Raw genomic sequence first — 17,499 nt, 5'->3', positions numbered from 1 at the left:
AATGTCTTTAAGGTTGCTTCACAATACCCAGAACAGTCAGCTTTTTATATATTTAACATAAAATAATCTAGTTACCTGAAGTTGTGTATTTCACCATCTTTTATCTTTATTTCTTATCCTACCAAAACCACTCACAATTTTAATGTGAGCTGCAGCTTTTGCCTTATTCTTCTTGCCTTTACCAATTTAATATCACAATCCAGAGCACACAACTGATAACTATTTCCAAAGAGAGAAATAGACGTCAAAGTGTTGTTTGTGAAAATTACTATGTGAATCAGATGAGAAGGCCAATTAAAAATAGAAACCTTTTCCTTTAAATAAATGGCTTGTTAATCACCACAATCATCGTATTTTAGAAAAATGAAATATTATTTAGGGGAAACATCTCTGCCAAAGCTGAAACATATCTTTGGGCTACTAAGTTTAAAAAGAAGCAAAACAAAACCTTATATAACAGTAATTCCTTTAATTTAAAGGCAAACAAACAATTTTCAGTAATATCAGACCAATGTTTTAATTAAATGTTTTTCAATCCTCAAGAATTTACAGAGAATGCTAAATTTTATACTGGCCACTTCCACTGGTCAGAAGGAGGATCTTCAATTAAAGGCTCCCATGGTTTCCACTGTGCCATCTTTCTTGCTAGATTAAGTTCATTTTCAGCCTGTTAATAAAGATATAAAAAAGGTCTTTTAAACTGTAAATATCATCTGAGCTATTAATGCAGGTATGTTTGACTTGTAACAGAAGAATACTGTATGAATTTACAGGCCACTTGCTGCCAAGTTCTATCCCTTATTCACAAGCAGTTCAGTCACTGACCAAAGAGCCACAAAGCAAAAGACAAATGGCTCTATTGTCACATCTGAATACTCCTTCATGTGTTTCCAGAAGAGCTAAAATTTAGAGAATTAGAGTTCTTGACTTAGCTATAGTTACAAAGCATTTTTAGAAAACTGCACATCTACCAGCTCTAAATCATAGCTATTCTTTAAGCAGCCCATCTTTTTTGAAGAGTTCTCTGTTGGCAACACAACTGGGTACTATTAGTCCTCCAAAAGTAAAACTTAATTTGGTAAGCTGAGCATGAGCGAGAAAATAAACAAACAAACAAACAACATGCATGGAATTGCCTTGATAGATAACCACAAGTACATTATTCCATTCTTTGTACTGAGGTAGTACTTAGGGATCTTGCTGTACACGGGAGTACACATATAAAGACTGTTTCTGTTCTACAGAAAGGAAGTCACCAAGAATTGAAGACAAACCTAAAAAGAAAATAAAAGATTTTCTTGCATTCTCGACCCCCCAGATAAGACATGCATCTTGTTTCGAGAAGGCAGAATGAAGAAAATGTTCTAGTCATGGCTGAATTCTGGCCACCTGGTGCAGGAAAGGAACCTGTCACATCCCTGTCACTTACCCTCCCTTTCCAGCTCAGCCAAAAACTAGAGGTTTGGCAGTGGCAGTGACAAGGCTAAACTGGCAGCAACTTTTTGCCGAGCAGCTAATTCAACAGCAGCTAGAGCAGAGGCGGGCAATTATTTCAGGTGGAGGGCTGCTTACTAAGTTTTGGCAAGCCATCAAGGACCGCATGCATGACAGGCAGCCAGGGGCAGATAAATATTAATTTTCTAAATTTTTTTAAGGGCCCCGCAGGCCGCATGGAATGGCCTGGCGGGTCGCATCTGGCACGTGGACGGCATTTTGCCCACCCCAAGCTAGACAGTTACACCTCCAGCTTTTGGCTGAGCAGTAAACTCTGCCTCTCCTGCACGCAGCTGGGAGAACACCAGCCCTGAGCAGCTATTCCAACATGGAAATCAGCTTCCTCATTTAAAACCTAAATTCCAATTTTCAGGAAACAGTGTATGTGGTATAGGCAAGTAAATGTGGTACACTTCAGTTACAGTACACATGCCAAACAGCATGAACTGGATCTCCTATTGCCAACACACTTTACCCCAAAAGCCAAGAAACAAATCAGTCAATGCTCACTCCAAATCAAAACCTAATTATAATTGTTTCTAAACTATGGATCAGGATCTCATTAAGGAGTTCATGATCACTCTAACAGCTGTGGGTCCAGCTGTGCAGACCCCCCAGTCTACATCACTAGGAATGAAGAGAAAAGACAAGACAGGAGGGAATTGGAGCTCCAAAAGCTGCTCTGATCTTTTTTTTCTGACCACTCCCAACATCATTACAGAAGCATGTCCTTACTGGGAAGCAAAGAATGGCTAATATCTCTATTCAAACCATCCACCTGCCTTTTTCATAATATACATGCTGACTGAAAACACCACAAGCAGGAAATCTGAACCCTACTGAAGTGCCTCGTCTCAGCCCCAATAGTGCGTAAGCAACAACATCCTTCTTCTAACCCTAAATGAGATCCATGATGATTACATATGGGATAGGAAACAAAAGGGAAAAATAAAAAAAAACCACAAGGGGAGAAGGTGGCAAGCTCTCTCATTAAGGGGAACAGAGATAAGAAAAGTAGGAATAAAAGGATGTAGAGAAACCGGCAAAGAGAAACAATATAGGTGGAAAGAAATCCTTACAAACAGGAAAGGATAACCTGACCAGAACAAACAAATAAAATACAAAACAAACACAATACTGTGTGATAAGCATATATGTACCATTCTATCCTAATTAGTTTCTCACTCCTTCTGGGTAGATAACTATAAAAAAAAGTAATTTTAGAAGTGTGCGATAATATTAAAAAAAACAAACAAACACTCTCTCTCCAATCTCTCTGTCCTGATCCTCAAGGGAAACTTACAAAACGTTTCCCAGAGACGAGCCTATGAACTCCACTACATCAACCTCCTGGATACTAAAAATCACAAACTAAATATAGACATTTGATTTATGACACATTATAACCTGCCTGACATCTGACTTCAAGTACTTCTCTATTATTCATCCCCCTTCTCTCCCCTCCCACCCACCCATTGACTCCTCAATCTACAACTTCACTGATGGCCTGTCTTGTATGCATACCAGCCCAGCCTCTGGCTTTTTTACTTTTCATTCCATCCAGGAAAAGCACACACCAACTGCTGAAACTTCCTTAGCCTGACAAAGGGTTTTTGAACCCGAAAGCTTGCTTAAAAATTGTTTTCCAACTATTTAAGTTGGTCTAATAAAAGATATCAGATTTACCCAAAGAACTTTGTCTGCCTATGTCCTTAGACCAACATGGCTACAACCTACACCCCTATTAAAGAACTTCACATTTTAATTTGACTTGAACTTTCCCAAATACATGCCATAATGTCACTAAGCCCAAACTGGCTAACCTCAACTTCAGAAGACAAAAAGGGAGTTCTGTAATATTTTGTTGCTAAACTTACAGCCAATTAACTTTTAAGATGATATATCAAGTTGCAATCTTGGATTTTTTGTTGTGTTTTTCCTTTAATTAGCTCATTTATTCTGTACAAACAGCAAATAGTAACTACTGCTTGTTCTTGAAAGAGATCCACCATTTCTCTTGATATTTTTTTCCAGTGGTTCAAAACACATAAGCAGCTTCTTAAGACCACCTTTGCAGTAAGCAGTAATTATATGTACTCATGTTATACATATACCTTAAATCAGGTAACTATTTCTATATCTGTGTATGCATGGCATTTTTCCAATAATTAAATCAGTATTTTGTCTGCCTCCCCCACACCGACATGTTACTGCTACACGTTATGGCCCTTTAATGCCTGTGAGAATTTACTCTTTCAGTTAAGAGCAAAGATACAATTTGCAGTGTTGCCTTTAAAATGTGTGATATTTTACCTGCAAAATGACTTCTTCTATCTGCCCATCGTTTATTTTGTTTTCCAGTTTTTGTACATCAGGTTCCTGTGAAGTTAAATAAATGCCCCGTGTCACTTTAAAATATGAAAAATAGATGTTACCTCAAAGAAAGGATTTTAAATAGAAGATCAAACACTACTAATTATTTTCTAAATGTAACCACACAACTAAGTTTGCTACACTGCATAGCAACTCAACTGCTGTACTATTCTTTTCTTTCATAAGAATGTCTTATGGCCTCAATTAATATATTAAGAAAAATACCCTACTATCCTCCAAAAGTTGTTCTAGACAAAGCTAATATCATACTGCTGTATCACACACACAAAGGCGGTCAAACCTTTCTGCAGAAATAAGATTAAGCATGCTTCCAACAATGACTTTAAAGTAATTTAGAAGTACAATGACACAAAAATCAGTGAAAAAAGAACAAATGATTGTTTCAAGAACTGCTGAATGGCAAAATTAGGCTAAAATGATGCATTATAGTAAGGCAGAAAATAACAGTAAGGGTATATGCATATTTGGTAAAAATATAGTGGAAATCTATTGCCTTCCTGTAAATCTTGAAAAAAAACCCACATTTCAAGTTTCTTTAAAACTACTGATTTGCTAAAAGTAGAGACAATTTTTCTTTTAAACATGCCACAAAACATATGAAGAGTTAATAACGTAATCAAAAAAGACATGAGACCCTGATTTTCTATCTAAATATCTAAAAGACATTATATAACTGTATGTTATATGAAGATAACCTGAGATTTTTTAAATCGTCAATTTCACTGCCACATTTTTGTCTACAAAAACGTTATGAGCAGTTCTGTACTTACTGTTTTTACCATATTAAGTCGTTCATTTATCATTGCTTCTGTGTATTTTCTATATGCTGCATCTTTGGGGATGTTCTGCAGAACAGCAGTAAGTTTTGTATAGAGTATCCTCAAATGCTGAAATGATACCAAGGCATGATTAAAATGTACACACAGTAAATCTGCCCTTCCCAGCAAAGGTTTAGGGCAGCTTACAGAAGAGAACAAAATAACTTATAAAACAAGTGAACAGAAAAACAAAACAGAAATACTACCATATTTACCTGAATATACGATGACCCTGAATATAACAAGACTCCCAATAATTAGATTCTATACATGGAAAATGTATACATTTGTTATGATTTTTTAGGTATAGAATCTAATTTTTGGAGGTGTTCTTTGATTTTGTCCCCTCCTACTGCTAGAACAGGGAAAGTAAATCTGGGGAAGTCAGGTGGCCCCTTTCCTTCCCTGTAGCCCCTCCTTCCTTACTGTCAGTCCCTGCTCTCCTTGATCACATAGAAGACGCAAATTTGAAAACACTGGTTTGGAAATAAACATGCCTATAGTAATCTGTATATAGGAAAATTAGCTTGGGTAGCCATAGATTTAGATAATCTGGAATTCATACATTTTACCTTTTTTGAAACTGCTGTAAGTTTTAGCACAGGTAAGCTACAAAAGTTCTGTTAAAAAGCATATTTATATCTACTTACATATAGTACAAACTATGCATGATAGAGATCCAAAGCCAAAAGTCTCATGATTTATCATATAGTACACTGGGCCTGACCCCAGCAGAGTCAGCAGCATTTCAAGCCATGATAACCCTATAGTTTAGCACAGGGGTTTTCAACCTTTTTGGATCAGTGTACCCAGGAGGGGGTGGGGGAGAAGAGAAGGGGGATGAACACGAAGTGGCAACAGCCACCACATGCAAGCTTCCCCTGTTTCCCGCATCTGGCCAGGCAGCCAGCGCCTGCATGGCAGCACCTGCGCAGCAACACAGGACGGTGCATAGTGGCACTCCGTCCCTAGCCACCTGCACATACCCCCTAGAGCCTTCTCAAGTGCTCCTAGGGGTACACATACCCCTGGTTGACAAACCCTGACTTAGCATGTGTGCGCACTTTAGATGCACCCTGCCACTCCCCCCACCAAAAAGGAGCCATGTGCTAATTAGCCCCATACACATGACTGGAACCAGGTGTTCCTGTCACAACTTCTGGGATCCTCCAAAAATGTAAATGCAGATGAAACACAGGGCAACATGGTCTGGCTCTACCTTATGGAGGGCAGGGCAACACTAACCATGTGTAAAGGCTGAGAAAGGGGCTGACAGAGGGATTCTAGGTGAATTGTTTGGGGCCCTGCTTGGTGGTGTGAGCTATCCCTTGCCCCTTACCATGGTCAGCTGAAAATTCTGGTTAGTAAAGCATTCCAGTTATTTAAATGCTGGATAGTAGAGATTTTCCTGTACACACACACACCCCATCCAGAAAAAAAGTTTGCTTTGGCTCAGATCATGTGCCTTGGCTTCTTATGGGCTAAGATCAAGTGGGAGCATCTGAATCCCAAGACCTCCAGGCTTGGGCCTGCACAAAGGATGCCTGTCAATGCATTTGGGAGTATCTGAAGTCCCAGGGTGAGAGCCTGGGATGGAGGATGCTTGCTAGTTGTAGCACCAGACATGTGTTTAGAATGACTGAGGTCTGCCTGCTCAGTTGATATGGTTTTTGGAACAACTGAGTTCTGCTCAATCAATATGATTCAAACTGATTTGGGCTGATTTGACCTGGATCACAAAATACATTTAAAAAAAAAGCTTGTCCAATATGGCCCATCTGTTTTATAGTCACAATAAATGTTAGCTGCATTTAAATTAACTTCCCAGTTGGTTTCCATTATTAAGTACGTGCTGTTTTTGGCAGCAAATTAATTATAGACAATGTATTTAATGAGGTTTCCTTGTGTGTGAATGCATGAGGAGCCTTTTCCCCCAGGCTGATTGAGGGAAAAAATCCCTGGTCTTATATTTGAACACATACAGCGTTTACAAAATCTTAGTCTATTAGTCCAAAGTAAAATATGCAGCATTAAAGTTCCTAATTGAAATTTATAGTGCCTACACCAATAGTGTAAGTAAATGCTCTGAGCCTCAGTCCATCTACGATTTGCTTTTAAAAAAATGGAAACGTTTGAAGAACCATAATGTGGGATAATCTGTCAAATAACACTATAAATAGTAAGTTATTGAAGCGGCAGGACACTGACAATGTCCTGCTTTATCTTTGGCAGATTAAAGGGTACCCTTGATGTTTTGGACATTATGCCTGGCAGTTGCGTGTTAAAAATATTCCGAAATTTTAAGACCAAGTTAGCTCAGTACTTGTTTAGGATGGCTTAAATCGGGGATTGGCAACCGCTAGCACACGTGCCAGACATTGGCACGCAAAACCATTTTGTTCGGCTAGAGATGTGAAGGTCTGGAAAAAAACAGAAAAAAAATTCAAGAAAAAACCCGTTTTTTTCCCCCCCTGCTCCCCTCTTCCCCCCAGACTTTTTGGGGTTTTTTCCTCAAAAAAGGGGAAAAAAAATTAAAATTTTTGGAAAAATTAAAAAAAACCTCTCATGAAATTCTTTTAGAATGATAAAATGTTTAAGACAAGGTGTTCATACATTGGTATCCTTTACCCCCCCCAAAATGTTTTCTAATACCTACGTAAATGGAAGACTTACGTAAGACTATCTACAGTATCAGATCATTACAATTCCTGTACAGTGAGGATAAGCAGTACAGTACAACTCAAATGCAAGAGCAGGATGCATTTCTGTCCCCAGGGGGCACTGCCACTTTCACAAGAGAAGAAAGGAGGATTCAGTGCCTTCTTTGCTTGTGGACTTCCTCTCATGTTGACTTTTGATCTAGAGGTTGGTAGATCTGCTCCTGTCCTCCTGACTAGGCCTCAAAGGACTGGGAGTAGATACTGGCAGCAGCATCCATTCATTCCTATAAATTAGAAACAAGGAGCTTATTGCTCTGCTTGCCGAAAAGCCTCAGGAGAGGAGACAGAGCAAGTCTAAAGGTTTTGGAGTTGGAAGGAACCTGCTTCCTCCTGGCCCTGTGACCTTGAGATCCACAGAAGTACAGAAGCAGCACAAAGGAGCTGAAAGTAAGTATACTTCTTTATTGAAAGGTAAGAGTTTAAATTCAATTCAATACATTCAACTATATTTTAGCTGTGTTCATATATTTTCATAACCTATGTCATTCATACTTGAATTCCTATTAACCTGATATTTTGTGACAAATCACCCACCCTTAGAAGTGAGGGAAGTTTTTCACAGTTAACTCTAAGGAGGTCTCTGCTCCATCCAGTACTAAAAATTTGTCTATGCTGTAGCTTAGTGTTTATATATGCAAGCTAGCCACTAAATTACATTTTTCTTTTTTCTCCCTCAGCAAAATGGTTCAGCCAACTTCTAGCATATGGAAGCATTCCTTGACCATGGCACGCACCTCAAGGAGAAGCAAGAAAGAGCTACTTACATCTATGAAGGATTTTTTACAGTCTGCAGGACACTTCTTAAATACAAGGATGTGATATGCAAATACTATCAAATTAAATATGCATTTCCAAATGCTACTAGAATGACCAAACACATTTGTGTATTTAAGAAGTGTCCTGCAGACATAAAAAAATTCTTCATAGATGCAAGTAAGGAGGAGGTATATTATGATGATGAAAGTGCAAGTAGTTCTTTCCAACATGCTCAATCCAGAAGTCCTCCTACTGCTGCTGCTTCTCATGAGCAGTTCACGACAGACTACAGGGGTCTGGGCTCAAGGGGTTGGGGGCCTTGGTAGTCTTTTCTTCTGTGCTCCCTGTTTCAGGCCACAGTCCCAGAAGGGAAGGATGCATGGAGGAAGTGAACCGGCAACTCCGACGCTGGTGCCACCGAGAAGGCTTTGGATTCCTTGACCACAGGAAGCACTTCAGTGAGAAAGGATTCCAGAAAAGAGACGGTATCCACCTCACAAAGAAAGGCAAGTCCCTGTTTATGGCCAGGATGGCCGATCTTCTGGACAGAGCTTTAAACTAAGATTGCTGGGGAACGGGAATACACAAATTCAAACATGTCCATAGACAAATATACAAGTAAGCCCTATAGATAGGGACAGTGGGAGAGCCACTTTTACGGGAGCTGAGGGAATAGTTCTCCATCATCAGGACAGGAAGATGAAGGCCTCAGAAGGAGGACTCAGGTGCCTATATGCTAACACCAGGAGCACGGGGGAACAAGCAGGAGGAGCTAGCCCTCCTACTCTCCAGTGAGCATTATGATCTAGCAGAGATAATGGAGACTTGGTGGGACTCCTCACATGACTGGAGTGTAGCTACAGAGGGCTACTACATCCTGCATAGAAGGGACCAGGTGGGGAAGAAAAGTGGAGGTGTTGCTCTCTATGTGAAAGAGCAGTATACATCCTTGGAGGCTGACATCAGCTCCAAAAATGGACAGTTTGAAACCATCTGGGATCAAGATGCACGGGGGGACGACACATGGCAAGTGAGTCCTAACTGTAGGTGTATACTACAGACCATCAAACCAGAGGGTGGAACTCAATCTGGTGTTCACCTGAGAATTAACTAAGGCCACACATGCATGTGAAATGGTCATTGTGGGCTATTTTAATTATCCAGACATCTCCTGGGAGGAACACTCAGCCAAGTTGGATCAGTCACAATCCTTCCTGACCCATCTTGAGGAGCTCTTCCTGACTCAGGAGGTGCATGGGCCAACCAGAGGCGATGCTCTGCTAGACTTGGTCCTGGCCAAAGGAGATGACCTGGTAACTGACTTAAACAGATTTCATAAATGTTAGGGCTGGAAGGGACCTCAAAGATCATCAAGTCCGGCCCCCTGCCCCAGGGGCAGGAAGTCAGCTAGGGTCAAAGGATCCCAGCAAGATAAGCATCCAAGCATTTCTTGAATGAGTCCAGAGTAGTTGCCTACACCATTTCTGGAGGGAGTCTATTCCAGGTCTTGGGGGCTCGGACAGTAAAGAAAATTTTCTTATGTCCAGCCTAAAATGGTCTTGGAGGAGTTTATGACCGTTGGTACTTGTTTTTCCTTGGGGCACTCTGGTGAACAGATTTTCTCCCAGATTCTGATGCACGCCCCTTATGTACTTATAAGCAGCCACCAGGTGACCCCTGAGCCTGTGCTTTTCCAGGCTGAACAGTCCCATGGCTCTCAGACTCTCTTCACAGGGCCTATTTTCTTGCCCTCTGATCATGCGCATGGCTCTCCTCTGGACTCTCTCAAGTGTCTCAACATCCTTCTTGAATTGTGGAAATCAGAATTGGATGCAGTACTCCAGCTGCGGCCTCACCAAGGCTGAGTACAGCGGGAGGATGACATCCTGAGATTTACTTGAGAAGCATTTATAGATGCAAGCCAGAGTTGTGGTTGCTTTACCAGCTGCAACATCGCATTGGTGGCTCATGTTCATCTTGTGGTCAATCACAACCCCCAAGTCTCTTTCAGCAGTGGTGCTAGCAAGCGTAGCACTGCCGAGCCTATAAGCATGCTGCGGGTTTCCCCCACCCTGAGGTGGAGTACCTTGCATTTATCAGTATTGAATGTCATCAGGTTTCTGCCGCCCACTTACTAAGCTTATCCAAGCCAACCTGGATCACTAGTCTGTCCTCAGCTGTGGACACTATGCCCCAAAGTTTAGTGTCATCGGCGAACTTAGCCAATGTGCTTCTGACACCAATGTCCACATCATTGATAAAGATGTTTAAGAGAGCCAGTCCAAGACCAGAGCCTTGGGGGATGCCACTGGTCACAGACCGCCATAATGAGGTGCAGTCACCTACCCTGGAAATCTTCAAGAGGAGACTACAGAGTCACCTTGCTGGGGTAACCTGACCCCCAGTTATCTTTTCTACTTGGTGCAGGGGACTGGAACTGATGATCTTCCGAGGTCCCTTCTGGCCTGACAATCTATGAATCTTCTTCTATAACATCAGCAACACAAAGGGCTGCCCAATCAACATCCTCAAGTAACCAAATATTGCAACCCACTATATACAAAAGACTCTCAATAGCTTCATCTGTAGACAAGATGACACCTGAAGATCAGGAAAAATTGACCAAGCTTTTGCAAGAGCAATATATTTTTTTCTGAAATGCCATTGTCAATAACTGAAAATGCACACTGGCAGAAAGCTTTTAAAATACTAAGACCATCATACCGCTTGCCCAGCAGACATTCTTTGAGCAAGCCTCTTTTAGAATCAGAATTTGAATGTGTAATGTAATCTGTACAAGGAAAAAATCAACAAAGCACTGTGCCTTGCAGTACTTATAGATGGATGAACAGATGTGCAGGGAGAAGGAATCATAAACTTTGTAATAACAACACCTCACCTAGTTTTTTACAGAAGCATTGGAAAAGTAGAGAACAGGCATATGGCAGAGTATATCAGTAGTAAAATATGTGATGTCCTATTTGCTTTGCTGACTGACAATGCAAGTAACATGAAAACAGAATGGGAAATCATCATGGATAAATAGCCACATATTACTGAATAGGATATACATCCCATGGGCTAAACTTGCTTCTTAATGACATCATGAAGTTGGACGCTGCAAAAGCTCTATAGAAGAGCAAAAGAAGTTATAAAACATGTAACAGCTACTCATATTGTAGCTGCAGTCTTTAAGAAGAAGCAGGAAGAAAAGAATGCAAAGAATCAAATAGTGACATTCAAACTCTGTAGTAAAACTGAATGGCGTGGAGTGGTGATCTCATTTGAAAGTTTACTAAAAACCAAAGAAGCTCTTCAAGAAACAGTAATAACTGAGGATCTTAAGGTACCCAGAAGTGTAAGGAACACTGTACTCAGTGAGGATGTCTTCTGGGTTCAGCTGCAGAACTCCCTGAAGATTCTAAAGCCAATTTCTTCAGCAATCACCACATCTGAATCAAGTGCTTTTGTCAGACATTCCTTACCAAATGACCTAGATAAAATCAACTGTTTTTGAGAATCTAAGCGTATCTCTGCTTACAAGTACAGAAGAAAGAAAAGTGAAAGACTATTAACAGATGGGAAGAATTTTGTTACCAATCAATTCATGCCACTGCAAATCTCTTGGAACCAAGATTCAAAGGCAAAAATGTTACTGATGATAGCATTGCTACTGCATTTGACTGGATTACAAAACAAGCAACACACTTAGGACTCGATGTTGGAAAGGTACTTTCAAATGTTCCAGAATACAGAACGTCTTCAGGTATTTGGTCCAGGAATGCAGTAAGGGACTCTGCCAAGCGTATCCCTCCTGGCAAGGCCTTTGCATGACACAGCCTCTAGCTCCTCTTGCTTTTTGCCTGCTTCAGATTCCTCCATCTTCTGCAGCATGTGAAAGAAACTGGTCTATGTTTGGAAATACTCACACCAAATCAAGAAATAAACTAACATGTGAAAGAGTAGAGAAACTTTGTCTCAATCCAGACAAACATTCAGAAGTCCATGAAGATGATAAAAAATGAAGGATCAGCAGAAGCAGAAACTGCTAATAGTGATAGCTCAGGAAGTAAGACTGATTAGACAAAGTTTTACACAGCAAAATGTGTATTCAATTAGTCTTTTTCCCCCCCTTTTTTTCTCAGCTCTTTTTCTAAAAATGAATGCTTTCTGTATCTGCTTGACACTATAGAAGAGACTAAGTCCAGAATACATAATAACTTTCTTTTACTATAATATTGATAGTTTTTTCTATTTTCAACTTCTCATAAACTGGCAAAAACTAAGAGATGCTAGGTTCCTTAGAGCTCAGCAACTTGTAGAGCTCCATTTGTAACAAAAATTAAAAACACTTTAAAGTAAATTCAATTAGTAAATTTGTAAGTACTGTCTGAATAAACTATCCTTTTAAATTTAATAAATATACCAAACATGATAATTTTATGAGCAAACTAAGTTATACATAATACATTTTATGTTCTTTAAGTAGCAAAGTGAATTCAGATCTGTAAAGGGTGATAAGAAAATAAGTATTGCATATATTTCAATTTTTCCCAAAATTTGTTTTTTTCTGGAACCCCCCCAGAAAAAAAAAAAAACGTCTTTTTTCCCCCATGGCTTCAAAATTTCTGGAAATTTTACATCTCTATGCTTAGTATGCCACAGACAATCCAGGGTCTGGGCAGGTGCTGCTGGCCACAGGGCCCAGGCCACTCGCAGCAGGTGGCAGGAAGGTGCAAGCAGCCTGGGCTCTGTGGCAAGCACAAACTGCCCAGAGCTCTGGGTGAATCTGGCAGGTAGCCGAGAGCTTGCAAACAGCTGCAATGGGGTCTGTAGCCCCAGCACCAGTAGTAGTTTCACACATGCCTAAGGGCACATGGCAAGGAAGAGGCCGGACCAGTGCAAACTTGGCCCTTCCTCTGCAGTCCACTAGGAGACGCACGTGCAGTTGCCACCAGCAACGAGTTGGGCCAGGGCTCAGCCGACCTTGGTACAGCTGTTTACAGCCTCCCTGCCACCTGCTGCAAGCAGCCCAGGTTCCGTGGAGAGCAACAGGGGCCTGCCCAGAACCCAGACCAGCTGTGGCAGGCAGCTGGGAGGCAGCAAGCCACTGCACTGAGGTCTGCAGAACCCCTGCCTGGCTCACTGCTAGCAGGGGAAGGGCAGGGTTTGCACTGCCCCTGCCCCTTCCCAGCTGTGCACACAGAGGCACGTATGCAGCTGCTGCCAGCCATGGAATGGGACCAGGGCTCTGGACCCTGGTGCAACTGTTTGCAGTCCGTCTGCTGCCTCCTGCAAGCCTGAGCTCCATGACCAGCGGCAGCTGCACATGCACCTTGGGACACGTGGCGGGGAAAGGTCCTGGGCAGCGCAACCCTAGCCCCTACCCACCATCTGCCTGGAAGTGTCCATTCACCTGCCACCAGCAGCAAGGATCAGACCCCTCACAGCTTCTCCCCCTCCCTGCCCCAGCATGCCAAGTAAAGGTATGGGCTGAGGTTGGGGTGTTTTTGGCACTCCAGCCAAAAACGTTGCTGACCCCTGGTTTAGATAGCGATGATCCTGCCTTGAGCAGTGGGCTGGACTAAATGACCTCCTTACTTCCCTTTTCCAGCCCCACTTTTCTATAATTCAATGACTACTTAATGGTATCTGGTATTCAATATCAGGAACAGACTGTCATGTGTTCTTTAAGGGTGGATGGGACCATTAGATCTTCTAATTTAACCTCCTATATATCAGAGGAGTAAGATTTCACCCACTTGTCTCTGTGTTAAGTCCACTAACTTGTTTTATTTGGCTAAAAGTTTCATAGAAAGATATCCAGTCTTGTTTTGAAAGCATCAAGAGATCCACGCACTCTCTTGGCAAATCTCTTGCTCATATTCTTAATTACTTTTCTCACATATAAAAATGTAAATGTATCCTCAGAGACTAACTGGCACAAACTTAAAAAGTCAAGGAACCAAATGTCTGGCTGTAGTTCTGCTCTCCTCATTAGAAGAGATTCTCATTACTAGAGACAGCATAACTACATTGAAATTCACTAACTTAAAAGGTTGTAGATTTTGACTAATACCTTTATTGTTGACTTTTTAAAAATTAGGTTTAAGGAAAATTTACAGAAACAAGTCAAGTTTAAATTGAGTAGTGGAAGAAAACAGCTATTTTTAAGTGGAAATCTTGAGTGGGCAACTGAAGAGAACAACCAGAGATAGAAGTAAAATAATGCAGTCAGAGAAAATGAAGGATGGAGCAACAGCAGCAATGGCATCCAGATGGGGTATGGCCAAGCACTTAGCTGTGGTGCTAATTAGTTTATGGCAGAGCCTCAAACTGTTGAAAACTTACAGGTATTGTGACAGCCCTGTAGACTACAGCCTTTAATCTATAACCAAATTAAGTTTATAATGACCAGAACTCTTCCCAACCAATAAATACTACATTTTCCCAAATCCAAGATTACTTCAATGTAAGACAAACTCCTGATAATTAGATTTAAATTCATCCCACTTCACTTCTGTACCAGGGAAAAAAGCAGCAGAGCAGGTAAGAGACCTGCCCCCCCAGCCATCACCCAGCCACTGCTTGCCCCTATTCTAATGCCTGCCCCCTACTGCCTCTCCCCCACACCACTTACCCCTGTCCTCCCATCCTTCCTCGTGCCTGCCTGCATGCAGTACATGCCAGACCAGCTCTGCATGTCACATGTAGTCTGCGAGGCCATGGCCACCACACGATGCATGTGACACATGGGCTTGGTCCTAGCCCACAGGCCCATCTTTGACAGCTCTGATCTAGACTGTATTTCCATAATTTATTAATGAGAATGTGAAGTCTCACTGTCATAAGTCAAATATTAGAGCTTTACTAGTATTAAAATGCCACTACATTTATTGTTTGAGTTTAAAAATTATGAGCGCTGGGAGAATAAGTGTAACAAGAGACCAAAGCCAAATAATTACCTTACGTTCCATTCTTTCACTCATTTTAGGGCTCTGCAGGAAAGAAAAATCTTACCGCCACCAGCAGTCCTCGACTTAGGACTGTTTCAGTCATGACAAACTTCACTTATGAACTTTGTAGATTACAACTGTGTTTCAAGGTTCTGACAGGGTTTCGACTTTACGACACTGGACACAGCTGCCTACAGCTGGTAAGTCTGCTGTGGCAGGACTGGGGGGGGGGGCAGAGGGGTGAGGAGTATCAAGGGTCGGGGACTACATGCTGGGAGTGAGGGGCACCAGCATGGCTGGGAAGGGGGGGCCGTACTGTAGGTCGGGAGTGAAGAGCAGGGACAAGGTATGTCATTGCTTCCCCCTCAATCATGTACCCTCTTCCCCCCTCAGGTGTTCTCTTTTTTTAAACTGAAGCCCGGCGGCCCCAGGAGGCGGAGGGGCTGCGCCATGACTCCCTCCCCGACCCCCACTCATTCGCGCGCAGACCGCCCCCGCCCGCCCGCCTGCCCCTACCTCGTGCGGGTTGCTGTCCACGGCGAGTCCGACGAGCCCGGTGGACTGCAGGGAGCAGAGAAAGACGGTCATGCTCCACCACTCACCCCGGCCCGGTCCGGCCCCGCTACTCACCTGGGCGCTCCGCAGGGCTGGGGCCCGGGGTTCAGCGGCGCCCGGAGCCGGGGGTGAGGCCGGAGGCGGCGCCGGGGCGGGGGGAGGGGCGCGGAGCACATAGGACGCGCGAGGGCCGGGCCGGGAAGGGTGACGTCAGGCTCCCCGCGAGACGGGAGTGGGGTGCGCCCTGGGCTCTCACCTTCTTCAGCAGCCCGGCCATGGCAGCGCCGCGCTGCTCCCTGGGCAACGGCAATGGCTCCTACCGTGCGGGAGGAGACACAACGCGCATGCGTCGCGCCTGTCGGATAAGCTTTGACGAGGGCATCGCAGAGGACGCCCGAGTGCGCCTGCGCACGCGGTGCCTTCGGCCTAGAACTAGGCCGGAAGGCGGTCGCTGTCCCTATGCGCAGGCGTAGGGCCTTGGCGGGGCGCATGCGCCGTAGAGCTGGGAGAAGCGCATGCGCAACTGAGTAGCTGTCAGAAGCGGTGGGCTTTGGTCGTGTGTGGCTGGTTCTGATGTGTTCTGCTACAGCTGGGCCTCGGGCTCGCCCTGGAGTCAGACCGGGTTCACATCTTTAGGTTTGTCACCAAATCACCAACAAGTCAAACAGATTTTCCCTCCACTGAAGGTTACGTATTCATCTATCTTTTTCTCTCTGTGCAGTTTAACCAGTTCCCCGTTAGCTGCTCCAGCCTTTTCTTCTAGATCCTGCCTACACCGGTGGGTTTGATCTCAGCCATCCAGACTCTCGGGGCGCTTGTGACGGGGGTTTAATCCCCAAGGTTTTTTCGATGCCACCTGAAAATTGAAGTGGTGTATTTTTAATTGAAACCCGCCGTTTTCAATTTTCCCAACAATTTTATGGCAGGGGGTCAGATCCTTTTCTTCGGTTTTTGGTTTTTTTTTTTTGGTCGGACCTGGAGCCTACCTATGGTTTGGGGGCCAGCTGCTGGCAGGCCAAGTGGCCCCTGAGCTGTGGAGGGGGTCATTTTAGGGCTCTGCCTGGTCCTTCCCTCTGTGGCAGTGGCATCCCTGGGGCTGCCCAGGAAGCTGCTAGTGGGCCAGGTGCTGCCCCAGCTGGGGGGCAGCACCTGGCAGATCCCACTGTTCCCCGAGCCAGGGCAGCACTCGAGCCACTAGCAGCCTGCTCAGGGGGTGCCACCACTACAGAGTGGAGGACCAGGGCCCCCAGCAGCTCAGGGGCCACTTGGCCTGTCAGCAGTTTAACTTCCCCCAGCTGCAGGAGAAGTGGGCAGGCTCCCCCCCCCTCCCCCCAAAAAAGGATTGGGACCCTCACTGCTTCTGTTTAGTTTGCAACAACGCCAAGCCATTTAAAAGTCTCCCCCCCCCCACAAAGTCTTGCATGTGTGCTTTGTGACACCATTAAGCCACACGTGACATTTTCATCACGTACATGTGAATAGTGTCACATGTACAAGTACCCTTGTTCCTTTCAGTTTTTCTTCATCTGGTTAGGCTGTTCAGTGTTACCTCTTTCCTTGGCCTCTCAGGCAGACTTCCTGGGCACACTCCTTGAAAGCTGCTCTTTGCAAAAGTGCAGCCTCCATGGACCACTAACTACATCTCTGGGATAAGTGGGCCACCCAAATAACTTAAGCCCTCCCTTTTGCAGAGCTCCAGCCCTGTGGGTATTCTGGTTTTAAGTTTACCTTTCTAAGGACATGTACTTGAAACACAAAACACACGCACTTTACAGAGGCTTTTAGGACAATGACTCAGAACTTTAT

General features: G+C 43.5%; 1 protein-coding gene across 2 annotated transcripts; it reads right to left on the bottom strand.

Annotated features, from left to right (window-relative positions):
- Nucleotides 1-449: 449 nt before the first annotated feature.
- On the bottom strand, nt 450-16,067 carry NDUFA5 (NADH:ubiquinone oxidoreductase subunit A5). 2 transcript variants are annotated; one of them, XM_019491904.2, is made up of 6 exons: nt 15,950-16,067; nt 15,655-15,699; nt 15,148-15,180; nt 4,659-4,775; nt 3,808-3,873; nt 450-667 (listed from the first exon to the last, which is right to left on the bottom strand). In XM_019491904.2, exons 1-6 carry the CDS (start codon nt 15,968-15,970, stop codon nt 566-568), a joined length of 384 nt encoding a protein of 127 aa, XP_019347449.1. In that variant the 5' UTR covers nt 15,971-16,067; the 3' UTR covers nt 450-565. The 2 variants fall into 2 exon arrangements, with proteins under 2 accessions (XP_019347449.1, XP_006268709.1); XM_006268647.4 differs by lacking the exon at nt 15,148-15,180 and having other exon boundaries at nt 15,950-16,060.
- Nucleotides 16,068-17,499: the final 1,432 nt, after the last annotated feature.

This window comes from Alligator mississippiensis, chromosome 4 (genome assembly GCF_030867095.1).
Source record: "Alligator mississippiensis isolate rAllMis1 chromosome 4, rAllMis1, whole genome shotgun sequence".
NCBI lineage: Eukaryota > Metazoa > Chordata > Crocodylia > Alligatoridae > Alligator > Alligator mississippiensis.
This window is presented reverse-complemented; position numbering and strand designations above follow the sequence as displayed.

What these genes read in the sequence shown, in the direction of transcription:
- NDUFA5 (XM_019491904.2), bottom strand. Translation starts at nt 15,970, where the DNA reads ATGGCCGGGCTGCTGAAGAAG. An exon ending in GTGAAAGAATGGAACGTAAG is followed by an intron (nt 4,776 to 15,147) that starts GTAATTATTTGG and finishes GTATCATTTCAG; the next exon opens with CATTTGAGGATACTCTATAC. An exon ending in GACTTAATATGGTAAAAACA is followed by an intron (nt 3,874 to 4,658) that starts GTAAGTACAGAA and finishes TTAACTTCACAG; the next exon opens with GAACCTGATGTACAAAAACT.